We start from the raw sequence: 27,571 nt of genomic DNA on the forward strand, positions 1-27,571 counted from the left end.
TTTAAAAATACAACCTCTAGTGTCACTTGACAGAATCAGTTGTACTCATATTCAGACCACAGAAATGGTTATACTTTAAAATACCATAGATTAGTCATCTGCAAAGTTCAACCTCAGTATAAAGTTACTGGCTTTAAACCCGAATTTGCAGGAGTTGTACATGCACCACTTATATCATGCATATTGCTCACCCTGAACAATCAGCCTTAAAGGAAATACTTGGAGAACAATATATTTCTGATGCATTGCTTTGCAGCCTGTGTGTACAAACATGGTCACGTTGTCCAATGATAGTATAACACATCCTCTATGGAAGGGTACAAATGGTTATTAAGTCCAGGGGTCAGCCTCTTCGTTTATTTGTTTGTTGTTTTTTTTTTGTTTGTTTGTTTTGAAATTGAACTGCTTGAAGATGAATTTATCACTTGAAATTCAGCTCAGTATTATTTATGTCAGTTGTTTATTTTAAAATATGTATTTATTTTTAAAATGTTCTAACCTTGTCCTTGTTAACTAAGAAATGTATAAGTATGCTTAAAGAAAATGACTTTCAGAGCTAATTACTTAGAAGAAAAAGCAGGGGGTTAATTCTAAGGGTTATTTTCTTGTTAATTAATATAGTAAATAAAACATATTTTTTTGTAACATAGAATAGGGATATTCACAGAACTGTGATCCTGTCCAGCAAATTCTATTCCACGTCTGTTGAGGAACAGTAAAATCCAATTTTAGGTGTTACCATTGAGCTGAGAGTTAATCCAGCAATATAAGGTGTTCCACTTGAATAGATACTGTACAGTTGAGAAGTTATATCTGGTGACCTTGCTAACCTTAACTATTAAAAAGTAACAGGCTGATTTTGAGGGTTACAATTTTAATAAACTTGAAAAAGGAGTTTCATCAAGTTTTACAAGATTCTCAAACCAATATAATGGTTCCAGCATCAAAAATAGCAATTGCCTATGTACATCGCTTACAGGGAAAGATATGGCAAGTAAAACCTGTCTCATGGATGTGCTTTGTTTGGAATATGAACCTTATTTTTCTGATTTTAAGCACCTGAGTGTGAAATTTGCAGCAAGTAATAGAGAGATAGGACGGGGCAGAGATCCACTTACTCCTGAGAATTGCCTAAAAACTTGTTACAAGTTCCCTCTAAGCAAAACAGACAGTCCTCCAGCAAGCAAGTCCTCCCAACTAAGGGTTTGATAAAGGTAATTCTGATTACAGAGAAAATTGCATTTTCTGTTATCATAGATGCTGTCACTAATTGTCTGAACATAAATAGGAAGATGGAGATTTAATGTCAGATTTAAAAAAAATAATAATACTTGAGTATACGTTAACAGATTTAAGCAGATGATACAGGCCTTACTCTTAAGACCGGGGTTAAAAAAACTTAAGTACTAAAAGGATTCATTACTGAAGTCAATGAAATCCAGTCCTGGGTTAATCTGAACCATTAAACTGCTCATCATTTAAGAAAGCTTGCTATTAAAAGTTGAATACAAGTAACAAAACATAGATATGAATTTCAGTTTATCTCTGAACTTTGTGTTTAGGAATATACTCATCTATGTTTTGATTTTGCATCAATATTTCTCCCAAACATACAAAAATATTCTAGGATGACTTATCCTGCATCTTTGTCTTTTATCAGAGCTACATCCAGATTCTTACTTAACTGGATAATCCTAAAAGGCATGGACAAATTACCAGTATTGCTTCTTTCTTGGTAAAACAAACAGTGAAAAATAAACCCTGAAAACACTACCAGTGATGTGATTATATTTTTTTTTCCCAGACATTTGCAAAGGAGTACCCTGCTTTATTCAGACTGATCTCCTTAGTACTTCATAAGAAAGTTTAACAGCAGAAGAAGGAAATAGCTAATTCCCCAAACTGGATGTATAACCAAATACACACAAGACTAAAATTAGTAAGCAGAATTGCAAAGCTGATAAATTACTGGTCTATCAGCTTAAGAATGAATGCTTGGTTGAAGAGGATGGATGTCAAGAAAAATTTAAAAATGGTGACAAGCTTCCTGTCTCAGAAGATAGGGCAGCTGGGTTTGACGTTACATTGACCATGGAAGCCATGGAGTTGGTAGATAACACACATCAAATTCAAGACTGCTTAGATAAGATTAGTCGACGAATGGTCTGCCAAGAGGCTGACATTGTCCAAACCAATCTCTCTCCTCCAATGAGGTGGAGGAAGCCAGCAAACTGCTCTTTCACAGGAGCTCTGGAAGATAACTAAAATGTTCCTCCAAAAAGGAAGAGAAACCTATTAGATTCAGCAGTCACCACCAGCTTCAAAGTAAGGTATGATATACATACTCTACATATGGGAACATACATTCATTACGTATAGGATTATAACATGGTTACAACAGGGAAAAGACACTTTCTGTATGCATAGAGATGTTAGGCATACCACACAAATGGTATGTGGGGCATACAAGAACTAATTTTTTTATCATTTTTACTGAAAGTGATGATACATCTTAGATCAAAAAGATTCCCCTGATCTCTTTTTCAACCTTTGTAGTGCACGTAGCTGCATATACGGTAGTGTATCAGAAATGCTTTGACATCTTTCCACCATTAGGAGTAATGGAGGTAATGTTATACACATTAAAAAGAAAAAAAAAAAAAAAAAAGAGTAAGTGAGCATTTCTCCTGAATTGGGACAAGTAGATTTCTACTAGTACTTTAGCATTCAGGAAGGAATTAAAAGCTTCTTAAATTAATTGGGAGAAACTATGACGAAAATTGAAATATTGGGCCGCTTGGCTATTCTATTTATTAGACTAACCATGTATATAGGTAATGGAGAATAAGTAAGACCAACACAGTAATTGAACCACCCACTCAAAAAATAAATAAATAAAAAATAAAAAATTGCTTGAGGCTGGACTTCTTCATAGACCCTGGGGAGGTTTGTTTGCTACTTTGGAAAAGCCATTTGTGTTTTCATTTGATAGCTCTCAAAGTCTGAACTGCATGCCAGACTCAGTAAGAGTAGTCCTTTTTACTACGTCACAGTTTCATATTTTTGTAAGCGGAAGCTACTTGAAGATGTACAGCTCCATGCATATACCTAATGGACTTCTGGCATGTTTATCTACCTGTGGGAATCAGTTTTGCACAGATGTGACTAGTTTCCTGCACAGATAATGGGATCTTCCAGTGCTTTGGGTGGAAGTAGAGTTGAATTTACAAAAGCAGATAAATCAAGTTTCAAGTTTGTAATAGAAGTTAATTCAGTTTGACCTTTTGCATAAGCAGAGTTTATACATATTTATTCTTTATGCCTCTTAACCTATGAAGGGAAGGCCTGACTCATCTGCATTTAAAGTAGCTATACAATGATTAAACTGTTTTCGTAAGCATTTCAATTCAGCGCATTGACTTCTGTTATGGAAGTGCACATGTATTATATAGTCTTATTAAAACAGAAAAGAAACAGCAACAGTATCTATTTCAGACCACAACCTGTTGGGAAGCAGCATGCCATGGACCTGATGGTCAAAAGGTAAGAGAACGTATCTGTCACTCATGCCAGGGTGAACAGGACTCACATTAGGCTCTATGCATTGCTATCTGTGCCTGAAGATTACCAATGACTGTAAAATGAAATATGGAAAACCAGTAGGGAAGCCATTAGCACCACTGTGGGTGTGCCAGGGGTGTAATGTAGTCCCAGATATATTGTGTGCTGAAAGAGAGGCCCACCAATGGTGGTGATATGGCACAGGTCACAACTCTTTGCCCTTGCTGGTGCAACCACTTCAACCAAGATAAAAAGGATCAAGAAGTAAAGATGAACTCACAGGGGGGATGCAATCTGCAAGTTTACAAATTCTGGCAACAGGAGGACAGCTCCAGCTCCAGCTGTCCAGATTAGGACCTGAGATAGGAAGAGGATCTGATGAGAGTCGATAGCCAGTGACTCCCTCCTGCCCAGGGAAAAGGCACCAGTCAGCACCAGAGCTGCTGTCCAAGGGACTTTGCTGGTACCTGGAGGCCAGATCCATGACAGTGCAGAAAGACTGCATAAGACCCTTCTGACTATTTCCCCTAACTGCTCAACTATGTGGACAAGACCAGGGTTAATCTTGGGAATACTAAAGGTGTTTGGGCACTTGGACAGTGCTGTAGCTTTATATGAAGGCAAGGACTGAAGGATGAAGAGAAAAGGAATTCATGGAAGCTGTAGGAAAAAGAAAAGCAGGAGTTGTAATCAGATAATGGAAAAGTGACTGTACAAACTTAGAAATGATTGGGCAAGACAGAATAGTAGCTTGGGGCCATTTAGGCTACTCAAGAAACAGCAAGTTTGGGGAACCATAATCAAAGAACAGAGCAAGAGGGACAATCTTGCTGTTGTCACAACATTTGATCCGAAAGAGAGTGCTAAATAAATATTAAAGATTGAGCTAGGAACTGACAGTTACTTAACAGCATTCAACATCAAAATTGCTGAGTATATGCACTGAAATAAAACACTCTTAGAGAGCTCTCTATGAACATGACATTTAGCATCCAAATGACCAGCAGGAGTGAAATATGATGGTCTGTTCTGATGATCATTTTCAAATGGAAATTTGAGTCCATAAAGAAAATAATCACTCAGCTAGGCTGGCATATATTGGCATGCTGAGACCACTATAGAAGTGCCCCATGACTATTCAATGTATATGTTTCATGGGATATTTACATAAACTTTCACAAGGGTCTAACTCTGTTAGAAGTTCTCACTTTCTTCTTGCATCACCACTTAGCTACTTCAAATGCAGCAGTAGAAAGGAAGAGATCTTCTTTTCTTAACTTGCAGAAAGCACCAGAGGAACCTACAAATTCTAATGAAAGCTTTGGCCTGAATTCCCAGTTTTCACATAATCTTGTGATAGTTTTCTCTTTCAAGCTTGGCACTTCTCTAGCAAGGAAGTGCTGAAGAGGATTGGTCAGTGGATATTTACGAAGTGCTTTGAAGTAAAATAGCACTCAGCATTCGTACTAGTAATTTCCAAGACTCTGTGCTAAGGTTTCAAGCCTTGAGAATACAATCCTTTAAAGCTAAGCAATTTCAGCTTCCACTTTTGTCAGTGGAAAGACCTGATTTTAAAAGCAGATTAACAGTTTTGTTAAAGAGAAATTGGCATCATTGGAGGCTGGGAAAGGACACATTTACAGTCCAATTTTAAAGGATCCTCTTTGTCTCTTTAGTGCTTGCTTATGATCCAACTGTACTAGTCAAAATTCACACCTAATTATGAAAAACAGATCAGTTTTCTAACCAGTCCACCAATGTTGGTCCTCTACTTTATGCCAACACCTTAGGGACCCAAAAAATGAGCCCTACAATAAGTTCCCTGGTCAGTGAAGAGATGTAAGTAACTCTGAAGGCCACCAAAGGAGAAAACAGGAGCACTCCTGCAGAGTACTTACCTCCCTTCATTGACTACAGTAAGAACTTAGACACTTCCTTTAGTTGAACAAATTCATTTTGCAACTAATTTTTAAGCACAAATTAGGTAATAAAATTAAACAGGCTAAATTCTACTCTACAAGCAGAAATATCTCTAGAGGTTTCTCCAGGTTTTGTGAAGCGCAGTCAGCAATTACTAAGAGATTAAGAAACAGACCCTTGAAGATCCTTAAGACTGCTGCAGGAAGAGCTAGACCCTTTTTGTCCTTCACCTACTCACATTTAGTCAATACTGCAATGTCTTTCCATTTGTATTCAAGAAATAATTCTTCTATTTCAAAAGAGAATAAATCCTTACAAAACCTTACAAAAACAGAGTTCAGTGGTCTCAGTCTAAGAACTTTGTCAATAAAATGGGTGAGATTTTAAATATTCTTTCTTCCAGAATTACTGTGCCATTCCAATCTATATAACTGAAACTGAAAAGGAGATAGCTTCAAAGGCAAGCGTAATTTCAATGTACAGTAGGCTTTATTAAGGCCTTTGGAGTGGAGATGGATTCCCATACGATTTTCAGTGGGAAATCGGTGGGAGACTCCCACTGATATTTTGAAATTTTGGTGTGGGCCTCATCTGATCAAGCTTAGGTATCTAGAAAGTAGATGACAAAATCTGATATCCTGCATAGTCAGTGGAGAAGACCAGGCATAGAGAAAAATAGAACAAACAAATAAAACAGATCCGATAAAGCACACCCTCCCTAAAAGTGTATCTTTCCTTCCGCTGACCCTAAAAGGACCTAAAGTCTCTCCTGCCAGGTCACAAAATGACTTCTATACCATAATTATCTAAGGTTAGGTGTGATGATACTACTGTGTACGGAGGTTTTCAATTACTTGTAAGGTAATTTACCATTGCCTGTGCATCTTCCTCGAGAAAATTTTCTCATATAGCCCATACCTCATATTTAACACTGTCAAACCTTACTAGACAAGTTCATTTTACCATTCGGAGCCAGGAGGTCTACCATGATGGTTTTAAGACATCACACCCAGGTGCTCAGGAAACAACCCTGCATTGTCATCTGTGTTTTATCTTATCTAGAGAAAAGACACAAAAAAGTGGATGGAGTTTCACTTCAAATACAACCACATTCTCCACTCTGTCCAACCTCTTGAAAAAATGTCTTCTTGTGAATGTATGAGCTTCACTTAAGAAATTAAGCACAGCCTCCGTGGATATACCAAAACAAGTGGAGATTGTGAAGTTTGAAGGGAAATCCTTGTATCAATACTGATAATGCAATTAAATGCATTTAAAGTGACTTTATGTGAAAGGGCAATGCATTAAAATTCCAAAACACAGAAACACAAAAGCTTACTGTGCAGTTATTTTGATATCTCCTATGAAGATAATTCTTAATATATATTTCTCTATATATAAATCAATATATAAAAACCTTCTAAAAATGATTCCATGATGATTGCTATATTTTGATGAAGTACAACCACTCAGATGTTATTTACATTATAATGACAATGAGGATTTCTTTGCAATATAGTCTATACCGTTAGAGAAGATTTACAATATTCTGTGTCATTATCAAGGCAATATCCCATTAAAAAGCATAAAAGAAAGGGAGACTATTCTGAGAACCTCAAAATGAATGCTAAGCTAGACAGTTATTGCCAATATTTCCCACAACGTTCTGGCAGCAAAAGGAAGATAAAATCTGTGTCATATCATTTCACAGGAATGACATCTCCCAGATTTTTCTGAGGCTCTATAGAAGCTCTCTATTACACTCTCCAAGGAGCAAGTTGAATGAACCTAACTCCACTGAAATCAGACTCTGAGCTGTGGAAGAACATGATATGGACAGGAACAAGGAAATCTTTAGGTATGTTTGTCCATAAGTCACAGCACTGGTAGCAGTGTACAATGTGAAAGTGAACGTACTGAACAGGCCACCAATTTCTGCAGTAATACAAAAGAGACTTTTTCACATTTCCCCTCTCCCACACGTATGCAAATAGAAAGCTAGGAATGCTGTCTAATGTACAAGGCAAGGCAAGAAACCACCTGTATGATTTTAAGAAGCACTACACCAGTATGTTTTCATATCCAGTATATTCATGATTAAAAACATGGAGTGTTTGACCTTGAAATAAGCATACTTCTTTGTATGCATTGCAAATACACACACACATTAGGTATGTATATATGTGTAAACTAGCCTCTCAACGATTTAAAAAATTTTCCATGTGCAGACTGCCAAAAATTTCTAAAGGAGATCGCCATATAACTTACTACAGACTGCTGATGTTTGAGGATTGCTTTTCTTTCTTGCTTTTCACATACTCCTTAGAAGTCCATGTCTGTGGATCAAAAACCACTGTACGAAAGCTTCACCTCCATGCCCCATTATGTTTAACATTGTGTAAACAATTTACCAAGGAAGAAGTAAGCTGTGATATGTAAGTTCAGTTGGCATTAAAATGTTGAGGCGGAACAGTGATAAAGATTTCTAAAACAAGACATGGGACCCAGAAATCCTTGATTCCTGACACAGCATCTATTTTTAACTGGTAAAATTCATCTTTTAGCTTTAAAATGTCAATTTATAAAAGGAAAAAAGAGAATAGTATCTACTTATTCACTTCAAGTACTGCAGTAATATTTAATTTTTACAAAACTAATCGCTATTGAAATGCACCATGTGATCATTTCTATTTAATTTCAGTATCACCTTTGAAGGGCAGAAGATGATTTTAGGTGCAATATACCTTTCTGTTTTCATGTCTTAGTCTTACCTTTTTGGATATTCCTTCTTATTCCTTTCTATTTCAAAACATGCCTGCATTATCAGACCACCCTAGTTCCAATTTGTCAGCAATCCTTTTCTTGAACTAATTCTTCAAAAGTTTTCCATTTTTCTTCTTTTGAACACAGCTAGTTTTACGTTTTGCATGTACAAATATTCCCCTGGGGTTGCAAAATTGTTTGCTTTCATTTTTTAATTCTTTTATTTCAGAAATTTCCACTGTCTTGATCCTAGTTCACTGATGATAGTCTTGAATCCTAGAATCAACTTTTTATGTTCATTTGTTTTATTTCTTCACAAGATATAGAGGGCTGGTCACCTATGTTTTTAAACAAATTACACTTGCTTTAAAAAATTACCTTCCTTCCAAACACAAATATTTGTGAAGAGTTATTCACCTCCTCCTTTTTGAAAAACTGCTGTGACATTGAAAATTTATCAAAGTGGTATGAAAACTTATAGACGGTTATTGAAATCTGTCATTTAAAATGCTGACAACTTTTTGATTAAAAACAAATTAAAAATGCAAAAAAATACAAACAGTGAAAAAAATGGGTTCTTTTCCAAACCCTTGAAAAGAATTCTGATAACTTTGTACGAATAAAGTTTTAAATGTTTTGACCAGCTGTAACCATATAATAATTAGGACTGCACATAGCACTGCAAATGGGAATTAGTAAAACCCTATTATAGCATTACAGAGAAGTCTAAGAAGACATATGTATGGTTTTTAACCTTTCCACAATCTTTACTGCTATAGGTCACCAACCTAATTTCATCTGATTGGCGTTTTTTAGGGATATTACTGGCTAGATTTTGAATTTCAGACTAACATATATATATATATATACACATATATATATATATATAATACCCTGCGATAAATGTATTTAGATACAAATTTAAAAGTGAAAATTGTACCTCTAAGGTTATAATGACAAGCACAGTAATGGTATCCTAGAAATGTAAACAGGAGAAATGTTAACAGATGCCACTGATATTTCACATGAAATCCAATAGATTCCTATCAGTCTGGCAGCTTCCAACTTGAAGAAAAGTCTTCCCAACTAAAAGTTTTTTTCTAAAAAAAAGTCAAATATCAAGATTTTTTTTTTTCATTCTATGTTAAATATTTTCCCCCTTTCCATGATTTGAATATGTGCATGTTACAAATGATTACCAATGATGGAACCATTTTATTTTGAGAAACAGAAATGTTAAAATTTTCATAAATGTTTTTTAGACTTTTCATTTCATTGCAAAGGAAGTTTTAACCTGAGTTCATATACACTTGTTTCCTCTTGTATTAACCACCCCAAAGTGCTACAGATGTATAGCTTTGTTAATATGTAAATAAGCATTAAATCAAGAACAGACAAGTTCCTGGGTTAATATTCAAGAGAAATGGTGATCATATTGGTCCCATCACATTTAGATAATATTAACCATCTTTATTTTGATTCTCTACTTCAGAAGTAGCTCATGTCTTTATGTGGACAAACAACATATAAACAGAAGAGGAATATTTATTTCTTCCAAAAGCACCAATATTTGGAAGCTTGAATGCCTTAAAGCCATAGCACTTTATTCTCTGAAACAGAAATGGAAATGGAGAGAGATTGAAAGTCCCACCTGATCTCATTTCTAACACTGCACGCTTTTGGCTAAGGGATTCTCCTCCACTCAGTGAAATGGTTTGCCTCTGCTACCCCATACTTCAGGCACTATTTGAAGTAGTTGAGTCCTGCCACAAGGAAAAACTTCTCCAGGAAAAGTTCAGAGTCCAGCACGGCAATGTGGGCTGCCCGGCCAATCAATGTGTTGGCGGTGTTTGGCAGAGCATGGAACACGTTGTGTCTGATCAAAGTGCAGTCCTTCGCCCCAATCAAAGGCTGAAGCAGGTTGTTAATCATTTCTGCATAAACAGGACCTGCAAAAGATTTTAAATGTCACACCTACATGCCAAAGCTGCCAGATCCCCTCTTTCCTTCCAGTATCATTTAATTACAGACACAAAGAGAAGGAAAATGGAACAAAAAAGAACAAAATGCAAGTGAAAGCAGTTTATATCACTGGTTTGCCATGTACCAGGATGTTATTAATGTAATGGAGCCATTGGCGACACAGAGAGATCTAGTGAAGCTGCTAACATGAAGAGTGGGACATGCCTCAGCATTTAGTCCCATTTCTCCTGAGGTGGAAAGAAACATTCATTTCCTCCAGGGGAAGAGGGCTGGATTCATACTGCCTGTGAAGCTGAATGCAAAAGGGTCAGAGGGTCAGGCAAGATATAAGTTTTTGTTTGTTTGTTTTTTCCTGGGTATTCTAATGCAGGAAGAACATCATGCCTTTCTGCAGATAGTTCAGAAGTTTATAGGGCAACAGCAGCAGCCCAGGCAACTTGTACTCATGAATGTAGATCTGGCTTCTACTAGGCCAAAGATGTCCCTGAGAAAAAAACACCTGAAGAAAGAGTTAGAAAACTGCCTTTCAATTCATGTCTTAGGTAAGAAAGAAAGAGCTGTGTGAAGGCAACCATGTTGACCCTTGGTCAGCCGAGAGAAGAGATCAACGCCTCCTGATTTTGCTTCCCCTCTTGAGGAAATTGTAATCTTCAATGAAGTCACCCCTCATCCTTCTCGTCTCTAAGCTGAACAAAACAAGAGACCTCAGCCACGTCTTGCCCTCTAGGCCCTACCCCATCTTTGCTGCCCTCCTTTGGACACTTTCTAATAATTTTATATCCTTTCTGAATTGCGGCTCCCAAAACTGCACACGGTACTCAGGGTAAGGCCACACCAACACAGAGTAGAGTGGGACTTCCCTCGACTAGCTACCAATGTTGTGCTTGATGCACCCTAGGGTACAGTTGGCCCTTTTGGCTGCCAGGGCACACTGCTGGCTCATATTGAACTTGCTGTTGACCAAAATACCCAGATCCCTTTCTGCAGTACTGCTCTCCAGCCTCCTGTCCCCCAGTCTGTACATATAGACAGGGCTGCCTCTTCCCAGGTGCAGAATGGGGCCCTTGCTCGTTAAACTTCATATGTTTGGTGATTGCCTAGCTCTAATTTGTTGAGGTCTCTCTGCAAGGCCTCTCTACCCTCAAGGGAGTCAACAACTTCTCCCAGTTTGGTATCTGCAAACTTACTCAAAACATCTTTAAGTCCTATATCCAAGTCATTTACAAAAACATTGAAGAGAACTGGCCCTAAAATGGAGCTTTGGGGAACCCCACTAGGGACTGGCTGCCAGCTTCCAAGGATAACCTCCATTTCTACATAACTATGTATCTGAAACACGTATAAAATTACACTGAACATTTTTTCTGGAAGTGATAACAAACTGAAACCATGAAACATTTTATAAGTGAGGGAGACTGCAAATAACAAAGGCAATATTTGGAACAATGCACAGACTGAATTCACAGGAAAGCTAGGCCTCTGATGGCATGAGTCCTGATGTGCTTTGCAGATTTTATTACAAACCAGTATGATTTTACATCTCTCAAATTACCTGGCAATCATCCAAATACTACTGAAAACAAAGGGAAAACCCATTGACTTTGGATGTGCTGAAGGAGATTTTGTTATGTGAGACAATACTAATAATTCAGTACACTAAAGAGAAACATTGTTAGGAACTAGTTCTATTATCTCCACATTTTAAAAAATTAATTAGGGAGGGAAGAGCAGTAAGAAATCTTTGATTACAACCTGATTGAAATTTATTTTCATCAAAGAGCATCTTTGAAATCTTTTCTTGATTTCAGTCATTTGCTGTGGGAATAGAACACTTTCTTCCTGATCAAATAAGCGTTTGAGTTTTCATCATACTGATGAAAAACCCTTCTGATGCAATGACCTCAGTTACACAAAAACACAATTTCTCAATAACTTTGTAAATATAGAATGGATCTTAAACATACCTGTGTGTCTGTCTTTAAGAGCATTTTTGCACATTTCTATTCTTGCTGAATGGAAGGGTACATATCTGTCTTGGGGTGAGGCCACTAACACAACATTTTTAAAGTACTGAAGGCCTGCGGTAAACAAATTCATTAAATGCATTTATCACAATGATGAACAGCACAATCATATTCATGTTGAAATGCACTTTAAAATCTATAGTGAAAAACAAATGAAGAATTATTAAAACATACAACACAAACAGAAATATTCACAAGAATACCATAAAAACATTGCTGCTGCTTCTATGAACTATTTTTTACTTATCAATGCTCATACAAGTTAATTGTATATCAACAACAATAACAACAAAGAAAAAGAGAGAACTGACTCCATTTCAAAGAGTAAATGATTAAAAACTTGATCTTGCAAATATTTATGCCTGTAAACATTGCAAACACATGTACAGGCTCACTGCAGTCCATGGGTGTACTTGCATGAGTAAACATTCACAGAATTGGGGATCACATTCAAAAAAAATAATACAAGTAATTAGTAAAATAGCAAATAAAATATATAGAGAGAAGGAGAAGAGAAATCAGCTTCACCGCTATGATGTCATACTATTACATCAGTGTGCAAGGAGCCTTGGGATCCAGTCCCTGCATCCAGCAGTCCTTGGATAAATACACACTGATGGTACATGGACTGGAAACCAGGAATTCTCCCTCTTCCCTGGAAGTAATGGGGCCACCATTCACTATGAAAAGACTCCTGCTACTTACTCTGAGATCTCTTGAACTCTAGATCACCCACATTCAGCAGAAGAGTAGGAGAACAGACACAGATAATCTACACTACCAGCTCAGAGATTATTCTGCACATGGGAATGTTGTAGGTTTGACCTTTATCCTTCCCTCCCCCTTACAGAAAAGAGACCCAGAACAAAGTCCTTTGCTTTCTAGTTCTTAACAGAAAAGTCAGCCATCACCACCACAAGGAAAGCCCTGATAGCTGCCTCTACTAAGCCTGGCTGAAGCCATCATTTTCTTCCTGTGTAATCAAACCAATTGTGTTTATGACTTCTCTGAGGTACAATGTAGAAGAGGCATCAATGAGTTTTAACATAACTAAAATCTTATGTGAAGAGACTTAGTAGGGAGTCATTTTTTTCTTCTGAGACAAGCACAAGCAACATTTAATGAAATTGAATAGTGGAAGCGATTTCTACTTTAAGAAAGTCAGAAATTGCTGGAGGCTCAAAGAGATATCTAGGAGAGCAGGCAAAACACTGCACCTTTGTAGGTGCTCTCAACCAAATGTGTCCCTTTGTAGGTGCTCTCACCACTTTTGGGAGCAGAGTGCTAAAGTAAGGGCACCTCAATTCTGACTCATTGTGCTAGCTCATACATTTTAATATAGAACTTTACAATTTCAGATTTTTCTCCTACGCATCTACCTGGATCATTTTAATTTACAGGCAACCTTTTTGATACTTAACTTTCTGCTTTTACAGAGACATCACCTTCATTTACAGTCTGCTAGACCTCCAGTCTATCAAGCTAACAGGCAACAAGTCACTTTAGCTCACAGCATATACTTAGGAATTCTTGGCTTGGGAAGTAACAATGCAAGCTTCCTATGTAGAACCAATTTTATTTGAACATGACAGTCTTAAAGCAAACATCTCACTGTGCTCCATAAAAATGGGAGCTAGAGAACCAAAGGAAAATTCAAATAAGGAAATTTAAATAATGCCAAGATATAGCATCTTCCTGTCATTGATTAGGTCATGTATTGTGGTCAGAAAATTATGAAGCAGCTCTATGTCTGTCAGACCAAGTATTAAGTTGTATCTGTATTAAGATAGTCTTTGTTTCCTATCAGCAACATAGCAGAGTGAGAGAAAAAAAAAATCAAGTAGTGACTCTGTGAGTGCATACTTAGCACTAGTTTGCTTACGCACAATATTAAAAATAACTCTTAGAAGAAAACATTTGTCTGAACAGAAGGATTATGCTTGCTTTCTCTTCTTAGGGAAAGTCTGATTTATTTCATTTATTCATAACAGACCAAGGAAGTGGTAAAATGATGTAGACATCATTTTTACAGCGTAAGGCCATACATCTCTCTCTGTAGTACAGAGGTGCCACAATAGACATAAATAAAATTTGTTCTTCATCTCACAGCATCATATTTCCTAGAGACAAGAGATGTTAAACTTAAAAAAATATTAAAAAAGGAAAAACGGTTTGCATCTAGTAACATAAATTAAGTTATGGTGGCCTGTCAAGAATAGTATTTCTTGCTTGAAGAATACAAAATTAGGTGCATATTTATTACAGCATGTAGGTCTTATTGGGCACTAACTGTTTGGCAACTACATCCACTGGTAAATGGTGCAGATAAAAGGCAGATAAAACAGTTATTAGACAGGGCAGACCTTCTTGAAAGCAAGAACATTTAAAGAAAGATCAATAATGAAATGCAGATTTTCTTTACTCCCTGGTGGACAAAGTAATCTAGTACAATCCTTTGGAATATCCCCCAACATTTACACAACATTAAGCCCTACTCACCTGTTTTTTGGCTGAGCTGGTAGAGGAAACACTTGCGTAAATCTGCGTTGTCCCTGAAGGTCAATTGCAAAAGTGACCCTGATTTTTTCAACTTCTGCATGAGCCACAGACCTGGAATAAAATTGGTGTATATTTTTAGCCTTTTTGCTGATTATCAAACTAGGAGATTGAAGTTATGTGCCTATAATAATAAACTCGAAGAGATTACAGTAAGGTTAGCACTGTAACTCAGTGTAAGTCTCTGTTTCTTCTTGTATTGTTAATAAACAAAGATAAAAGTCTAAGGGTCTCTCTGGATTATCCAATGTCATGGTAACATAAACAGTCAGGAAGGGTGAACATCAGGCCATTCATTTCCGATAGTACTGTGTTTCCTTCAGCCTTGGAGATGCCTCTCTTTATTGGCAGTATAAAGAGAAATGAAAGAACACAGTGGAACCAAGGTCATCTCTTGCTGCTCCACACCCCTGGATTTTCCACAATGCTGGATCATGTAGTAGGCCCTGAAAGCCTCTCTCATTGCTATTTTCTCTGAGTCTGAAGTCTTCAACAAATATTTGCCACAGCTACAGTGTATGTGTCACGTTGTCACAATTTACTGCTACCTCTACATGTTGCTCTCATATACTCTGCCATGGACTGCAGTAAGTCATAGCTTTCCCATTTAACTCTTACCTGTACTAACCAAAGTGCTATTGTTGTAAAGTGTTCCCAGGTGAGGTCCAGAGAGGGACAGGAAGGTATGTAACTTGTTGAGGTAATAGCGAAACCTGGGGCGAGTTAGTACAGATCGGATGATGACATTACCAAGGGAATGTCCAATAAAACTGTTAGGAAAAACAGAATTATATTAACACAAAAGCCATCTGTATGTTATTTAAATTAAATGTAAAAGCAGCAAAAATTGCTCTTGAGAGGACTCCATCAGAGCTTTCAGTATCATCCTTTAGTTATCATTTTACATCTTGTTCAGCCTACTGGATACTCTTCCAGATACAACACATGTAAAAATTCAGCTCACTGACTTCAGTGGCCTTTGACTCAGGACACTTTTGAAAAAGCTGATTTCACAGAATGATGTTGATGGCCACAAATAGTTACAGACAATTAACTATCAGAATGCTTACCTTATTCGGGATATGGAGAGGTTATACAACTGAATATGCTGAATAATTTCATCCAACAATCGGTCAGTCATTGTATCAAAATCAGCAAAAGTATCAGTCTGGCGTAAAAAGGATTGAGTAGGTGAATTAAAATATATTGCTTTTATTGAAGTATACATATATCATAGACTAATGTTATTTTCAAAGTAAACTGCAAGCACGAAAGTAATAACTAGTCCAAATTTTCTTTATACTTGCTCAACGGGGGAGAATTTTTCTCAGTTGCTTAGTCCTCTCAAAATCGAAGCTCTTTGAAAACAGCCATAAAGTTTCATTTTCAGATTATTATCAAAATTATTTCAACTAACATTGCAAATTTATTCAAGCCAAGTATTTTCTTTCTCACACAGCTTTAACAGTAACAAGACTCGTCAGTATCAGTCTTATGGCTCTCAGTATAGCCCATGTGGAAATTCATTGTCTTTGCTGAGCTCCCACGTAAGATAAGGCAAAATCTTTTGTCACGGAGGTTCTTTGACTCTATACTGTGCCTTTTAGCTTCAGGAATATAACCCGGGCATTCAATATAGGACAAGAGTTACCTTGTGCTTCCTTTGTAGGGCATGGAAATAGGGCCCTCTAGATGACAGTATTTTAAGGGGATTAAATTACCTTCTGTGGTTGCTTCTGTTTCTCTAGTGACTGTGCCTCTAATTTAGGCATAATTGGATAAATCTGGGCCTACGGTTTATTAATAGTAAGATTAACAGTGTCAGACTGAGTGAGTTCGGAGTCAAAAGTAAGATCTTAAAGCAGCCTGACTTGACAGTGGTGAGAACTGCTTAGCCTCTCTAGGCACCATACTCTGCACATGGAAGAAAAGCTTTTGATATTTAGGATTTAATGGATTAGTATAATAAAATAGTTTACAGCTTTATACACTACATATAGGTGATGTTGACGCTACAGACACAATCACAAAATTATTAGGCCATCTTAATTAAATGTCGTGTGTTTGTTATTCAAGAATATCAGTAAGAGAATGACTGCCAGAGAGGGACTTAAACAATTTGTTGTTTGCAACAGTAATGGCAGTTTTGATACAATAAAACTAATAGTATATTGTCCAGTCTATACAATTGTAGGCAGATCTTATTCAGAACCGTGTCATTTGGCACTCCAACAAGACTCTAAATCAAATTTGTAACTAATCAGATGCCACAAAAACAATCATCAAATGTTGGAACAGCTATTCAGAGCAAACATATCTAGTAATTAATGCTTTTGTGACACAACCCATCTTGCTAATTGAAGCTCTTGCAAAGGAAAACGAGCATATTCACTTTGCAACACTGCCTTAAAATAAATGTTCTCATATACTACAAACAGTCCAATAACCTCTTGCCTGCTTGTTTAGCCTGCATTGATAATTAACAATTTCCTCTTAGGCTCGTTATCCCAAATCTTTCAGGTTGTTTAAAAGTGGAAGAATACCAGCCTGAGCATTAACCACAAACAAAACACATCAAATGTCATATTTCACCTGGTTATACCTCCATTCTTCAATATGAAGTCTTCTGACTGAGCTTGTCACATATATTACAGATGAGTGCATAAAAACGTGGCTTGAATTTTCTTCTTTAAAGCAAACTTCAGCTAAATGACTGATTTCATGGATCGTTTTCAATGTGGTTCCCAGAGCAGGGAAAAAAGGGTGACAGGATGTTTTAAAGCATCCAAACATTCATCAAAAGATATCGGTCCTATACCAGTGCTATGTGAACTTGCACACATTTCCATATTATAGGAGGACTGAAAGTTTCCATTATGGGTTCAATATAATAGCAACTAGAGATGTTGTAAGAGCTAATCCTTTCAGCCTTGGAAAACATCAGGAGAAACTTTGATGCAAGTCTGGTCTCCTCATTATTTCCATCTTGCTCACATTAACCATGCAGGTCCACTTCTGGCAGAGATGTACACTGGAAGGTGGCAAGTTCACAGACTAAAAACAACTGGCCATTTCAAAATATAAAAGCTATTGAACAAAGAAGAGAGTTTTGACTCTAGTTTCTCAGCTGCTCGTAAATCAGAATAATGTTTTTGACTGGGCACTGGAAATCCTTATCTCATGCATAAAGGTATCATAAATATGGGTTCATTGCGAAGCAGAGCATAGAATTCATTTCTGGTGTTCTGCCTAGGCTAGCAATGAATTGTTCTGGAAGACATTTCTTTATCATTCAAGAAAATAAATCTCACAAGCATTGCAACAGGAGAAACAATGGCTGATGCATCAAAAGCAACTGATAACACCTTCTGGATATTTCACATCCTCCATTTTTTTTTTAACATTTAACATTTCAATGTTAAGTAATTTAACATTACTAAACCTGCCGCTTTCTGTCGGCGTTGTGTTGTACAGCATCCAAAAGGCAGAGGCACCCGGCTGCTAAGTTTGCAAACTGACAGGATAAATCAATTTGGTTACCCTAAGGTTTAGTCCTGTAAGTAATAATATAATTGTCTTTGAGTTCAATGCAAGGAATCTTTCCTGGTGTGTTTGAGTACCCCATCACCTCAGACAGGATCAGGAACAGGCCTTTGAACTAAATCCTACATAAAATTCCCTAAATTCCCCAGTGCTTTTGCTTCATCCAGCTTGTGAAAGAGCCTTACTGAAGGTTCTTTTTCAGCAATGGCAACAGCTTGTAGGAGATCTAAACGAAGACAGAAATTAGCTCTACACTACCTGATTTCGTTCAGACATTAGGAAGTCCAGTTTTCCACCAGGGAGTCCCAGTTCTATAAAAGTCTTTACCAGCCGTAGATCTGCACTGTTACCTGGAAACAGATGGCACTTTATAAGACACAATTCAACAGAAAAAAAAATAATATATATATATATAAATAAATTCAATTTAATAAATTTGTCTTCTTATAAACCTTAGCGCCAGGGAGATCTTGCTAAATGCTTCTAAGACAGCTCACCACACCGTATGATAATTCACTGAAACAGCAGGAGAGCAAGAATACCCACAACATGTGCAAGGAGGGCTGGACCTCACATCCTGCTGCTGGGCACTGCATGAGCTCTATAAAATTGGGAGGAGAAGGCAAAGATCAGGCCCAGAATTACTCTGTCCCTTATTCGCTGAACAATGTCAGAACAAAGACAAGGGGTCACCAAAAGATTGACATCTGTCCTTTCCCCTTTGCAGCTGGTGACACCCCCAGGAGACATTGCAGCCCTGCTGGGAACTTCAGCACATGTGCCTGGGGGATAAGGATGTGCCTTCATATGCACAGCAGCCTGCCTCTCTTTATTCACAATTAAACCTGGTGCTGAAATGCTGTCAGTCTTGTAATATTTTACAAGATTTGCAGGGGGGTTGGAAATAGATGATCTTCAAGGTCCTTTCCAACCCTAGCCATTCTATGATTCTATGATTCTGGGAGATGAACAAAATGCCCCAACTCCATATTAGGTAAATTCCAAGGTATTCTGAATTATTTTTCTGGAAAAGGAGGTACCTCCTCTTCATAAGAAACGTATCACTGTCACTGCTATATTGGATGCCAATGGTCCTTGCACAAGCCAAGGAGAATTTCACACTTTTCTGAGGCTCTGCCGCTCCTTCTCCATAGTCTCAAGGTTAATGTTTTCACCTTCCCCACCGAACCAATAGCTTATCAAGAGAAGTTTCAAATTTAATATATCTGTTTTCTGCTTAGAAAGCATGTATTTAAAATATTTCAGGCCAGGCTTCCTTTGTAGTGAATATTGATTTCTATTTTCCCACATTCTAAATCCAGCTACTATCTATCCTTTAACAGCGGTTTATTTTGTTTAATAATGTTTTCATCCTGGTGACATACTGCTAAACAACCAGGTATCTCCAGAAAGACAAGAGGAGTTACTGTAGTGTACTCTTACTGTATGCTGAAGGGATGACGTAATTTGGTGTAGAATTCTGTCTCAACAAAATAAACCACCACCACCACCACCAACAACAACAACAAAAACACACAGCAGCACCCATTTTGTAAAGAAAATACTTAATACCCTCCTACATCCTTTATTACAATGGACTGAATATCGTAAAGGAAACCAAACACTTAGCTAAGATAAATGTTTTCCACAGACTCTCTGTTATTTCACACTTCCTGTAGATCTGCCTTTCTTTTGTTTTGTTTACACTTAAGCGACGCTTACACAAAACTATTCCTCCTGGTCTTACCATCCAACCCATGGACACAGACAACCAGGTGAATTCCATCTTCCAAATTTTCTTCCTCTTCCTCTGGTGGAAAATATGGGATATCAGAAGCTAGTACAGATAAGTCACTGTACAGAAATCCTTCAATCTTCATTTCTTTTTTAAATTTTTCTTTGGCCTGATAAAAACTGGAGAATAGATTAATTAATCACAGTAGAACTGGGTGCTCAACAACAAACCCTCAAACTAGAAATAAGAAGGTTCTATTCTGATTGAGAGAAATCAAGATGCAGGGAAGAAAATCTGTTCCCAAATGATTTGATGTCATACAGGAAATGGGTAAAAACCTTCAGTATCTCACACCTGCTAGAGGAAAAAAATGAACCTTCTGGTGGCCAAAACCAATGAGAATAAAATGCAGAATTGCAAAATCTACATCTTATAAATGTCCTCAGACATACTGACACTGAAAAGCAAAATTATAGCATCAGATGCATTTATAGGCAGGTAGAAGTTGCTCTCCCCATTCCTCAGACAGTGGAGTTTAAGGGTACACCCCATTACAGAGATGACGCATTTTGGTTTGGTTTGGTTTGGTTTGGTTTGGTTTGGGGTTCTCTTGAAAACAGTGGTTAAGAGGAAGAGCAGCTCAGAGCTGAAAGAATTAAGATAACAGCTTTTCTGATGAAGGCCTAAAGTTTGACACATGAACTCACCTTGAAGCTACACAACGGTGCTAAACACTTCAGTGGCTTTTTGACTTAGCAAAACTTATCCAGAGCTTTTAGGAATTAATAATTGCAATATAAGTGTAGAATTAGAAAATTGGGATGGACCAGGCTAGGAGATATAAACCTTTAAACCTTGGGGGTAGCCTAAGGTCAATAGGAATGATGGTGAACAATTAATTACATCAACCTTACTGATATTAAAGGGACTCAATAACAAAAAAATCTAATATTCTGGCCATGGACCTAGAGGCCCTGAATTCATCAATGCATGAATACATAGTTAAGTATTCTGCTTCACAGAGAAGGAATAAATTTTGTGCTTAGATCAAGCAGGATTTACAGCAGGGGTCATAAACTGAACCTCGAGATGTTAAAAAAATAGATAAAAATAAAAATAAAAAATAGAAATAAGCCTTAGGTCCCAAATGAATGCACATGCAGAGAACCAACATGGGTGAATGGGTTGAGAAATTCCCATGCTACCATTTTCCCTCAGCACAGCAGAGACACAAAAAATATAACAAAATTATATATGTACTAGCATGTCAGTCTGTGAAATAGGCCACTGTAAAATCAAGACCATGATGTGGCCTTTTTTTTCATGGGCTAAGAAACAAGAGAAAAACAAATGAACAAACAAACAAAAACACCTCTTCTCCAGGTACCCAGTATGTTCATTCTCCCGTTTTCCAGATTCATTGAAGCCAATGCCCTGCCAACCAATCTGTGTTCCCCTTTCATAGTTTTGCTAATGAGTAAAATTAAGCAGAAAAGAAAAACGAGCTATGACACTGCTATAGTGAAGCAAATATCTGGGATCAATATCCACGTCTTGGTAATATGACTTCTTGATGGAGGGCCAAATTTTAAAGACTATTTAGACACCTAAATCCCACTCACTTCCATGAGGATTAAAGACCTAATGTCTTTAAAGATCTTGGTTTCTCTGTGTTTTTGTTCTTCCTGTCTACTTAGATTATTTATCGTGTATAAACCATATGTCTATTTGGATAACTTATACTGTAATTCCAACAACTGTCTCTGAATCCAAACTTTCACTATGCTTACTGTACTAGGGCCCTGAACTTTGTCAGGGTCTCTTGGCATTACTGCAACATTAATTAAAAGTAATTAGACATTCTTACTTCAGCATCCTTTCATTGGCCTCTTCATCCACCTCATTTGAGTTAGAAGAAACAACTCCAAAGGAGCCTAGAGGCTGTCGTGTGATGGGGAACACAGCCTGCTTTGCAGAGAAGCCGATCATCGCAGGGGTCTCTTTGAGCACAGAAGAAAAGGGAAGACATGTGGCCGTGCAAGAGACAGAGAGGTTAACCACATCAACAGCCTTTCTGCTTTCCAGTGCCACCCCCTCTGTCGTCACCGAATGAAACCCAGTGCCATTAGCTACAAGTTTATGCTCTTGGCTGTCGGGTTCCTGAGGATATTCATCCTGGTAGGATCCTGAAGCAGGGTCTGCTGAGGCAGGTGAGTCATTGAGTTCAACTTCTTGTAACCCCTGCATTTCTGCATACACCACCTGGCTCTCACCAGCAAGAGACCTACCACATTCTCCTTGCATTGAGCCGAATTCTGTTGAAGTCTCTGAAGCAGCTGAAACAGGATTACAAGTATCAGGTAACACCTTTATGCTTTGTGAGAAGCTCTCCTCTCCTGTTACTCTGATATCGGTGTAAAAGCCTTGTTCTATTTCAAAACTGTCCGGCTTAGGTTTATCCTTTGGATCCTTGATGCATGCACCAAACTTTTCTGTACTTTCGTCCGAGTAATTATTAGCCCTTGGTGTTTTTAAGCTGCACTCACCATTGCTCTCCAGTGACTGGAATTCAGAGATGTTATCTCCGAGTGACTTTGGACATACAGGTGGTTTTGCACACTCCAAACTACAGTAAGTCTCTGAAAGACTTTCTTTTGCCTCCTCCCTGTGTAATTCCATGTGACCACTACTGTGTTTGGCAGTGGGTTTGGGATGTTCTTTTGGTTCTAGCTGTCCACTTTCAGTGGTGATATGACACCCAGAGAAGTCCATGATTAATTGCTTATCTCCATCCTCTGTTTCCATGCAACTTTTTAAATATCCTCCTGAGTCTCCTGAGGTTGCTTCGCTGTGTTTGGATATATCCACCTCCTCCACAGGCTCTTCTGGGCTACTGATCTGAGGAGCTGAGACAGACTTGGTCAGTTTGGTAAGCTCCACTTCTCTCTCCTCTTCTTCAAAGGGCAAAGAGCTAATGGATGTGAGTGATGCTTGGATTCCACTGGGCAAGCTGGTATTGCTTTCTGTGTGGCCACCCTCCAGGGAATTTCGGTGGATGGCATGTCTCCGTACCAAATGGTGCAGGATCTCTCGATCACTGGGCAGCTCCAGAGCCCGGCTACGAGCATCAGACCATGCCACCGAACTTGGTTCACTTTCAATGCCCGAATCAGATATTATGGAGGAGGATCTCTTTATAACCCCTGACATCAGGGTAAATTCTTCACACTCCTCAGTTCGTTGCTCCTTTGCGAACAGTTTCACTTCCAAGCTGTGGGCAGGCAAAGCTTTCAAAACAGGCACCAGAGTCTTGTTGTCTGGATCTGCTGTTTTTTCAAGACTGGTTAACTCACTCAGTGCAAGCTCAGAAGTGAAATTATTCTCAGGATGACCAGATTCGGCTGTGTTTTCTATTTCTGACCTGTCTTCCAAGCCATCAGTTCCACATGCTCTGCACTCATACTGAGCACTAACAATTAACACGGGCTCACTTTTGTGGGCATCCTTATTGCTAGGTTTCACGTCTCCAGAGGTAACACCTGCTGCAAGTCTATTGTCTTTTAATAAAACTTCTTTGTGTGTTTTAAATTCCTCTGATGTGCATTCTGTATTGCCTGGCTCTGAGTCAGTAGTTTCCTTACTTGAAACAAAAATATTTTCAGGTTTCCTTTGGCCTTCTTTGTTCAATGTACATACCTGAGATGTGGAGTGTGGGTTTAAACCCTTTGCTGCGTGTGCAGCACCTTCAGTACCACTGTACAAGCAGGACAGATTCCCATTTATCCTGTCTGTGTGTATTAGCAGAGTACCTTTCCCAAAGTCTGCTTTTGTTACTGCAGTGGCATCATTTGACGAAAAATCTTCCTTGTCGTCTATTACATCCATTTGCGTATTTTCAGGAACCTCAAAATCTGGGAAAACATCCAAATTCTGATCTGAAAGGAAGAAAAAAAGAAGTGGCATCTGCAAGAACACAACATATTACCCCAATGTGATGTGGGACTTGGAAAAGTGATCGTAAGGCCTAGAGAAGTATGTATATTTATGTTGTAAATTATCTCTACATTATTTATTATGTTAAAAATTATCTCTACATTAGAGTGATATTACAAATACAAATGACACAGGGCATTTAATTGGAATTATACTCACTAAACAGTTACAGTTAGTCCAAAAAAAGACTTTCCTCAGTACAACTGTATTTATACTGCTAGTTTATAGAATTGGTAAATCAATCAGAGCTGGCACTTCTTTGCACTCCTGCTGTTGTACCACATTGTATGTAGTGTAGATCTTGCTTGTGAATCAGTTTAATATGGAGTCATGATTTAAATATCTGTAGTTATTATTGTCAAAATTTAGCCAATTTGATAGCTCTGGAAATGACCACAGGTCTTCTTTACTGGACCGTGCTCACTTGTGATACTATCTCTCTGCTACACTTAACAGTTGTTGAAAAGGGAAGCAAGGGCTATGAGGTTTTACTATACACTTGAAGAACTAAGTATTTTTTCTTAATGAAAAATGTGGTTTCGGTACTCCAGGGGAAACCTTTTTTTTTTTTTTTTTTTTTTGAAAAGAAATACTCCCTTTTGGAAACAGTATTGGGCTTCACACAAATTTTAAGGTTTTTTGTTCTGACTTTTCTTAACACTAGATGTCACTCTGAGTATGCTGTTGGTTAGTTGCCGTAACAAAAATCCAAATGGTTTTGCTTTCTTTCTAGATTTTGCCTCCAGTCCTTGCAACTAAACATCTTACTTGGAAGATGAAAACTGTGAAGTTACAGGAAATACTCTAAAGTTCACTAGTAGAAAAAACAGAGGATTCACTTATATTTTACAGTGGATTATGCTCTGATCCAAGGCAGAGCCAGTCCAAGTAATACAGGATCATTTACCCTCAGCTGGGGAAGTGAACCTCCTCAGCTCAAGCTGTCTCATGTACCTTGGGGTGTTTCACTCACCTTTGCAAGGCAAATCCATGTACCTGTCTTCAAAAATAACTGGAAGCGTGTTCCAGTCCCCATCTATGTCGAGGCATTCCGCTGGCAGGGGGGGCATGCTGGTGAAGTACTCTGAATTACGAATTTCTGTAGAAATCTGTCCATGACTTTGGATCCTGGCAGCAAAGTGCAAAAGAAATAGAGTATTCAAATGCTTACCATGCTTTTCTCAGTCACTCCTGCAAGCCAGGCAGTAAGGGCAGATGCGTAGACAATTACTAGATGTGCCTGCCCTTCAGCTGATATGGGGCAATACCATTTAATGTCTGCATTTAACACCCTCAGTGACAAGACAGAGTGTACTCAGTAGGTTTGCAGATAATACTGAGATGGGCAGGCAGACATCTCATGAAGTTCAATAAAGACAAATGCCAAGGTGTGCATGGACGATGGCACAATCCCATGCAGTAGGGCAAGCTGGAAGTCATCTAGGCAGAAGGAATCATTGCAGGAACTTCCTAGTGGGAAGATATGATTTGTCCCCTCTCTTTGTCACAGCTACAACCCATCTGCCACACTACCTGCAGTGTAATGTCCTCTGCTGCTCATTCACTCAGAGATTCCCTCCAAGCTGCAATAGCTCCCAGTCTGCGGCACCATGGACCATGTTGCAGAGCTAGCCCTGAGACTAAAACTCAGTATTTATACTCTTTCTTCTTCATATTACAAAATGTTTGTCAGGGCAAGTTTAGGTAAAATGCTAGCAAATTAGTCCACATCTGGCTGAATTTATGGAGTAGAATAAAGACCACCACAGTGTGGTGAAGGATGTCACACAAAGGAGATGAGCTCATTACACCAGGAGCATTGCACTCAGAAGACATGATGACAAAAGAACAGTCATTACATGACCAGAACAAAAAGTACATCTGCACAAAGCTGTTAGAAATAGGATGGAGTTTTCATCATCTGAATTTGTCTTTGGCTAACCTAACACAGTTGAAGGAATGAACTAAGACTGCTCCACAGCATTCAGAGTAGATATAAAGATATACAACCCCTCAACAACTCTACCAGGCAAATTGTTTATACCAAGAACTGCTTCTTTCTATGGGTATGTAAAATGCCTGGCATAGAGTGGTCCAATAGTATTTTCCACTGCACCATGCTGATAAGAAGATTAAGGACAAAGACACCAAGGTTTCTGTTTTGATAGAAGAGCACTGAAGGTGATTGAAAACTATGAGTGGTGTAAACAGACAAAGGAAAAAGTAGATTTGAGGGAATAGAACTTAAGGTTAGAAGCACCACACTCAGTAGTATTTCTAGTGTAATAACAATTATCTGTGTCCATAACAGATGTTTAAAACAAATAACATGAATTATTTGGATATCACAACAAATATTGTGAGTATTGTGTACTGTGCACAACTTTAGGCATACTCAGTTACTGACTGAGGGATGGTAGGAGAAGATAGAGGCAATGTGTTTGAAAGGAGTACTTAGTGCTTGCAGAACATGTCCTATGAGTTGACTTCCGTCTTTCAGACAGAGATTTCTTTGCACAGTCCCTCAATGCAAAACCTCTTTCTTTATTGGAAATCGCTCCTGCTGCTCCATGACTCATTGCTGTCCTCCCATGGGTCATTGCAGATGGCTGAGACTGGATCCCTCAACTGGTTTTCCCATCAGGAAAAGAGGTCTGTTGCTCTGACTGTGCCAAGGATTTCAAAACCCAGGTGCAGGAAGCAATAATCAAAAATCTCTTTGACCAGTACAGTGAGGAACAAGACCAAGAAGGACACATGGTAGGCCCTCTATCTTGCTTATACCAGTCCTCAGAGCACTGTGGTATCTCACACACTTCTGGAAGAGCTAAGGCACATTGGTCCAGCTACTGCTTGTTGGTAGAACTACAATAAGTGTTCTGTTCCATCCTTTGGCACATGTAAAATGCTACCTGGCTTTCATCAAGGAATGTTACATTAAGCTGGCACAGGGATGTGGGTTTGGCTAAAATAAATACATTAATACATTGTTCTGATGAGTTTTCCTACGTAAGCAACTTCTTCAAAAATGGGGAATCAAATGCAATGTTTGTTTAGCTGTGTTGAGTCTTTCCTGAATTAGTCTGCATATCCTAAGGAATAAAGAGGGAGGAAGAAAGCTTTTTGTAGACAGTTGGATGAAAGGAATTCTGGACGGGTACCATAGGACGGCACAGTGACAATATTTTAGATTATCATTGGCAGGAGGCACCTTGTGATAACTATAACTATCACCTTGTGATAGTTAACTGGAATAAACACTTTATACATTATGAAGCAAAACTCAAACAACTAATTTGTAATTCAATTGGTCTGTCCTCATGCCAGCACAGAAGATTCCTATATCCAGACACACACACACAAAAAAAAAAAAAAAAAAAAAAAAAAAAAGAACTTGTGCAAACCAGCATACTGGCTTCAACTTCAGAACATAATTGTTGTTGTCTATTTGTCTATCATTTGCTCTTACCAGCTATTTTTTCCTCAAAAATAG

At 38.1% G+C, this 27,571-nt stretch overlaps 1 protein-coding gene across 1 annotated transcript in view; it reads right to left on the minus strand.

Annotated features, from left to right (window-relative positions):
• Positions 1 to 9,987: 9,987 nt before the first annotated feature.
• Positions 9,988 to 27,571, minus strand: part of FAM135B (family with sequence similarity 135 member B) — a 141,728-nt gene continuing 124,144 nt past the window's right edge. The window contains exons 11-19 of the mRNA XM_035561690.1: positions 25,052 to 25,206; positions 21,953 to 24,020; positions 20,098 to 20,264; positions 18,609 to 18,700; positions 15,878 to 15,975; positions 15,426 to 15,577; positions 14,751 to 14,861; positions 12,192 to 12,305; positions 9,988 to 10,193 (exon numbers count right to left, since the gene is read on the minus strand). Coding sequence (XP_035417583.1) covers positions 9,988 to 10,193; positions 12,192 to 12,305; positions 14,751 to 14,861; positions 15,426 to 15,577; positions 15,878 to 15,975; positions 18,609 to 18,700; positions 20,098 to 20,264; positions 21,953 to 24,020; positions 25,052 to 25,206 — 3,163 coding nt within the window. The remainder of the gene's footprint in view (positions 10,194 to 12,191; positions 12,306 to 14,750; positions 14,862 to 15,425; positions 15,578 to 15,877; positions 15,976 to 18,608; positions 18,701 to 20,097; positions 20,265 to 21,952; positions 24,021 to 25,051; positions 25,207 to 27,571) is intronic.

This window comes from Cygnus atratus, chromosome 2, assembly GCF_013377495.2.
Source record: "Cygnus atratus isolate AKBS03 ecotype Queensland, Australia chromosome 2, CAtr_DNAZoo_HiC_assembly, whole genome shotgun sequence".
Lineage (NCBI taxonomy): Eukaryota > Metazoa > Chordata > Aves > Anseriformes > Anatidae > Cygnus > Cygnus atratus.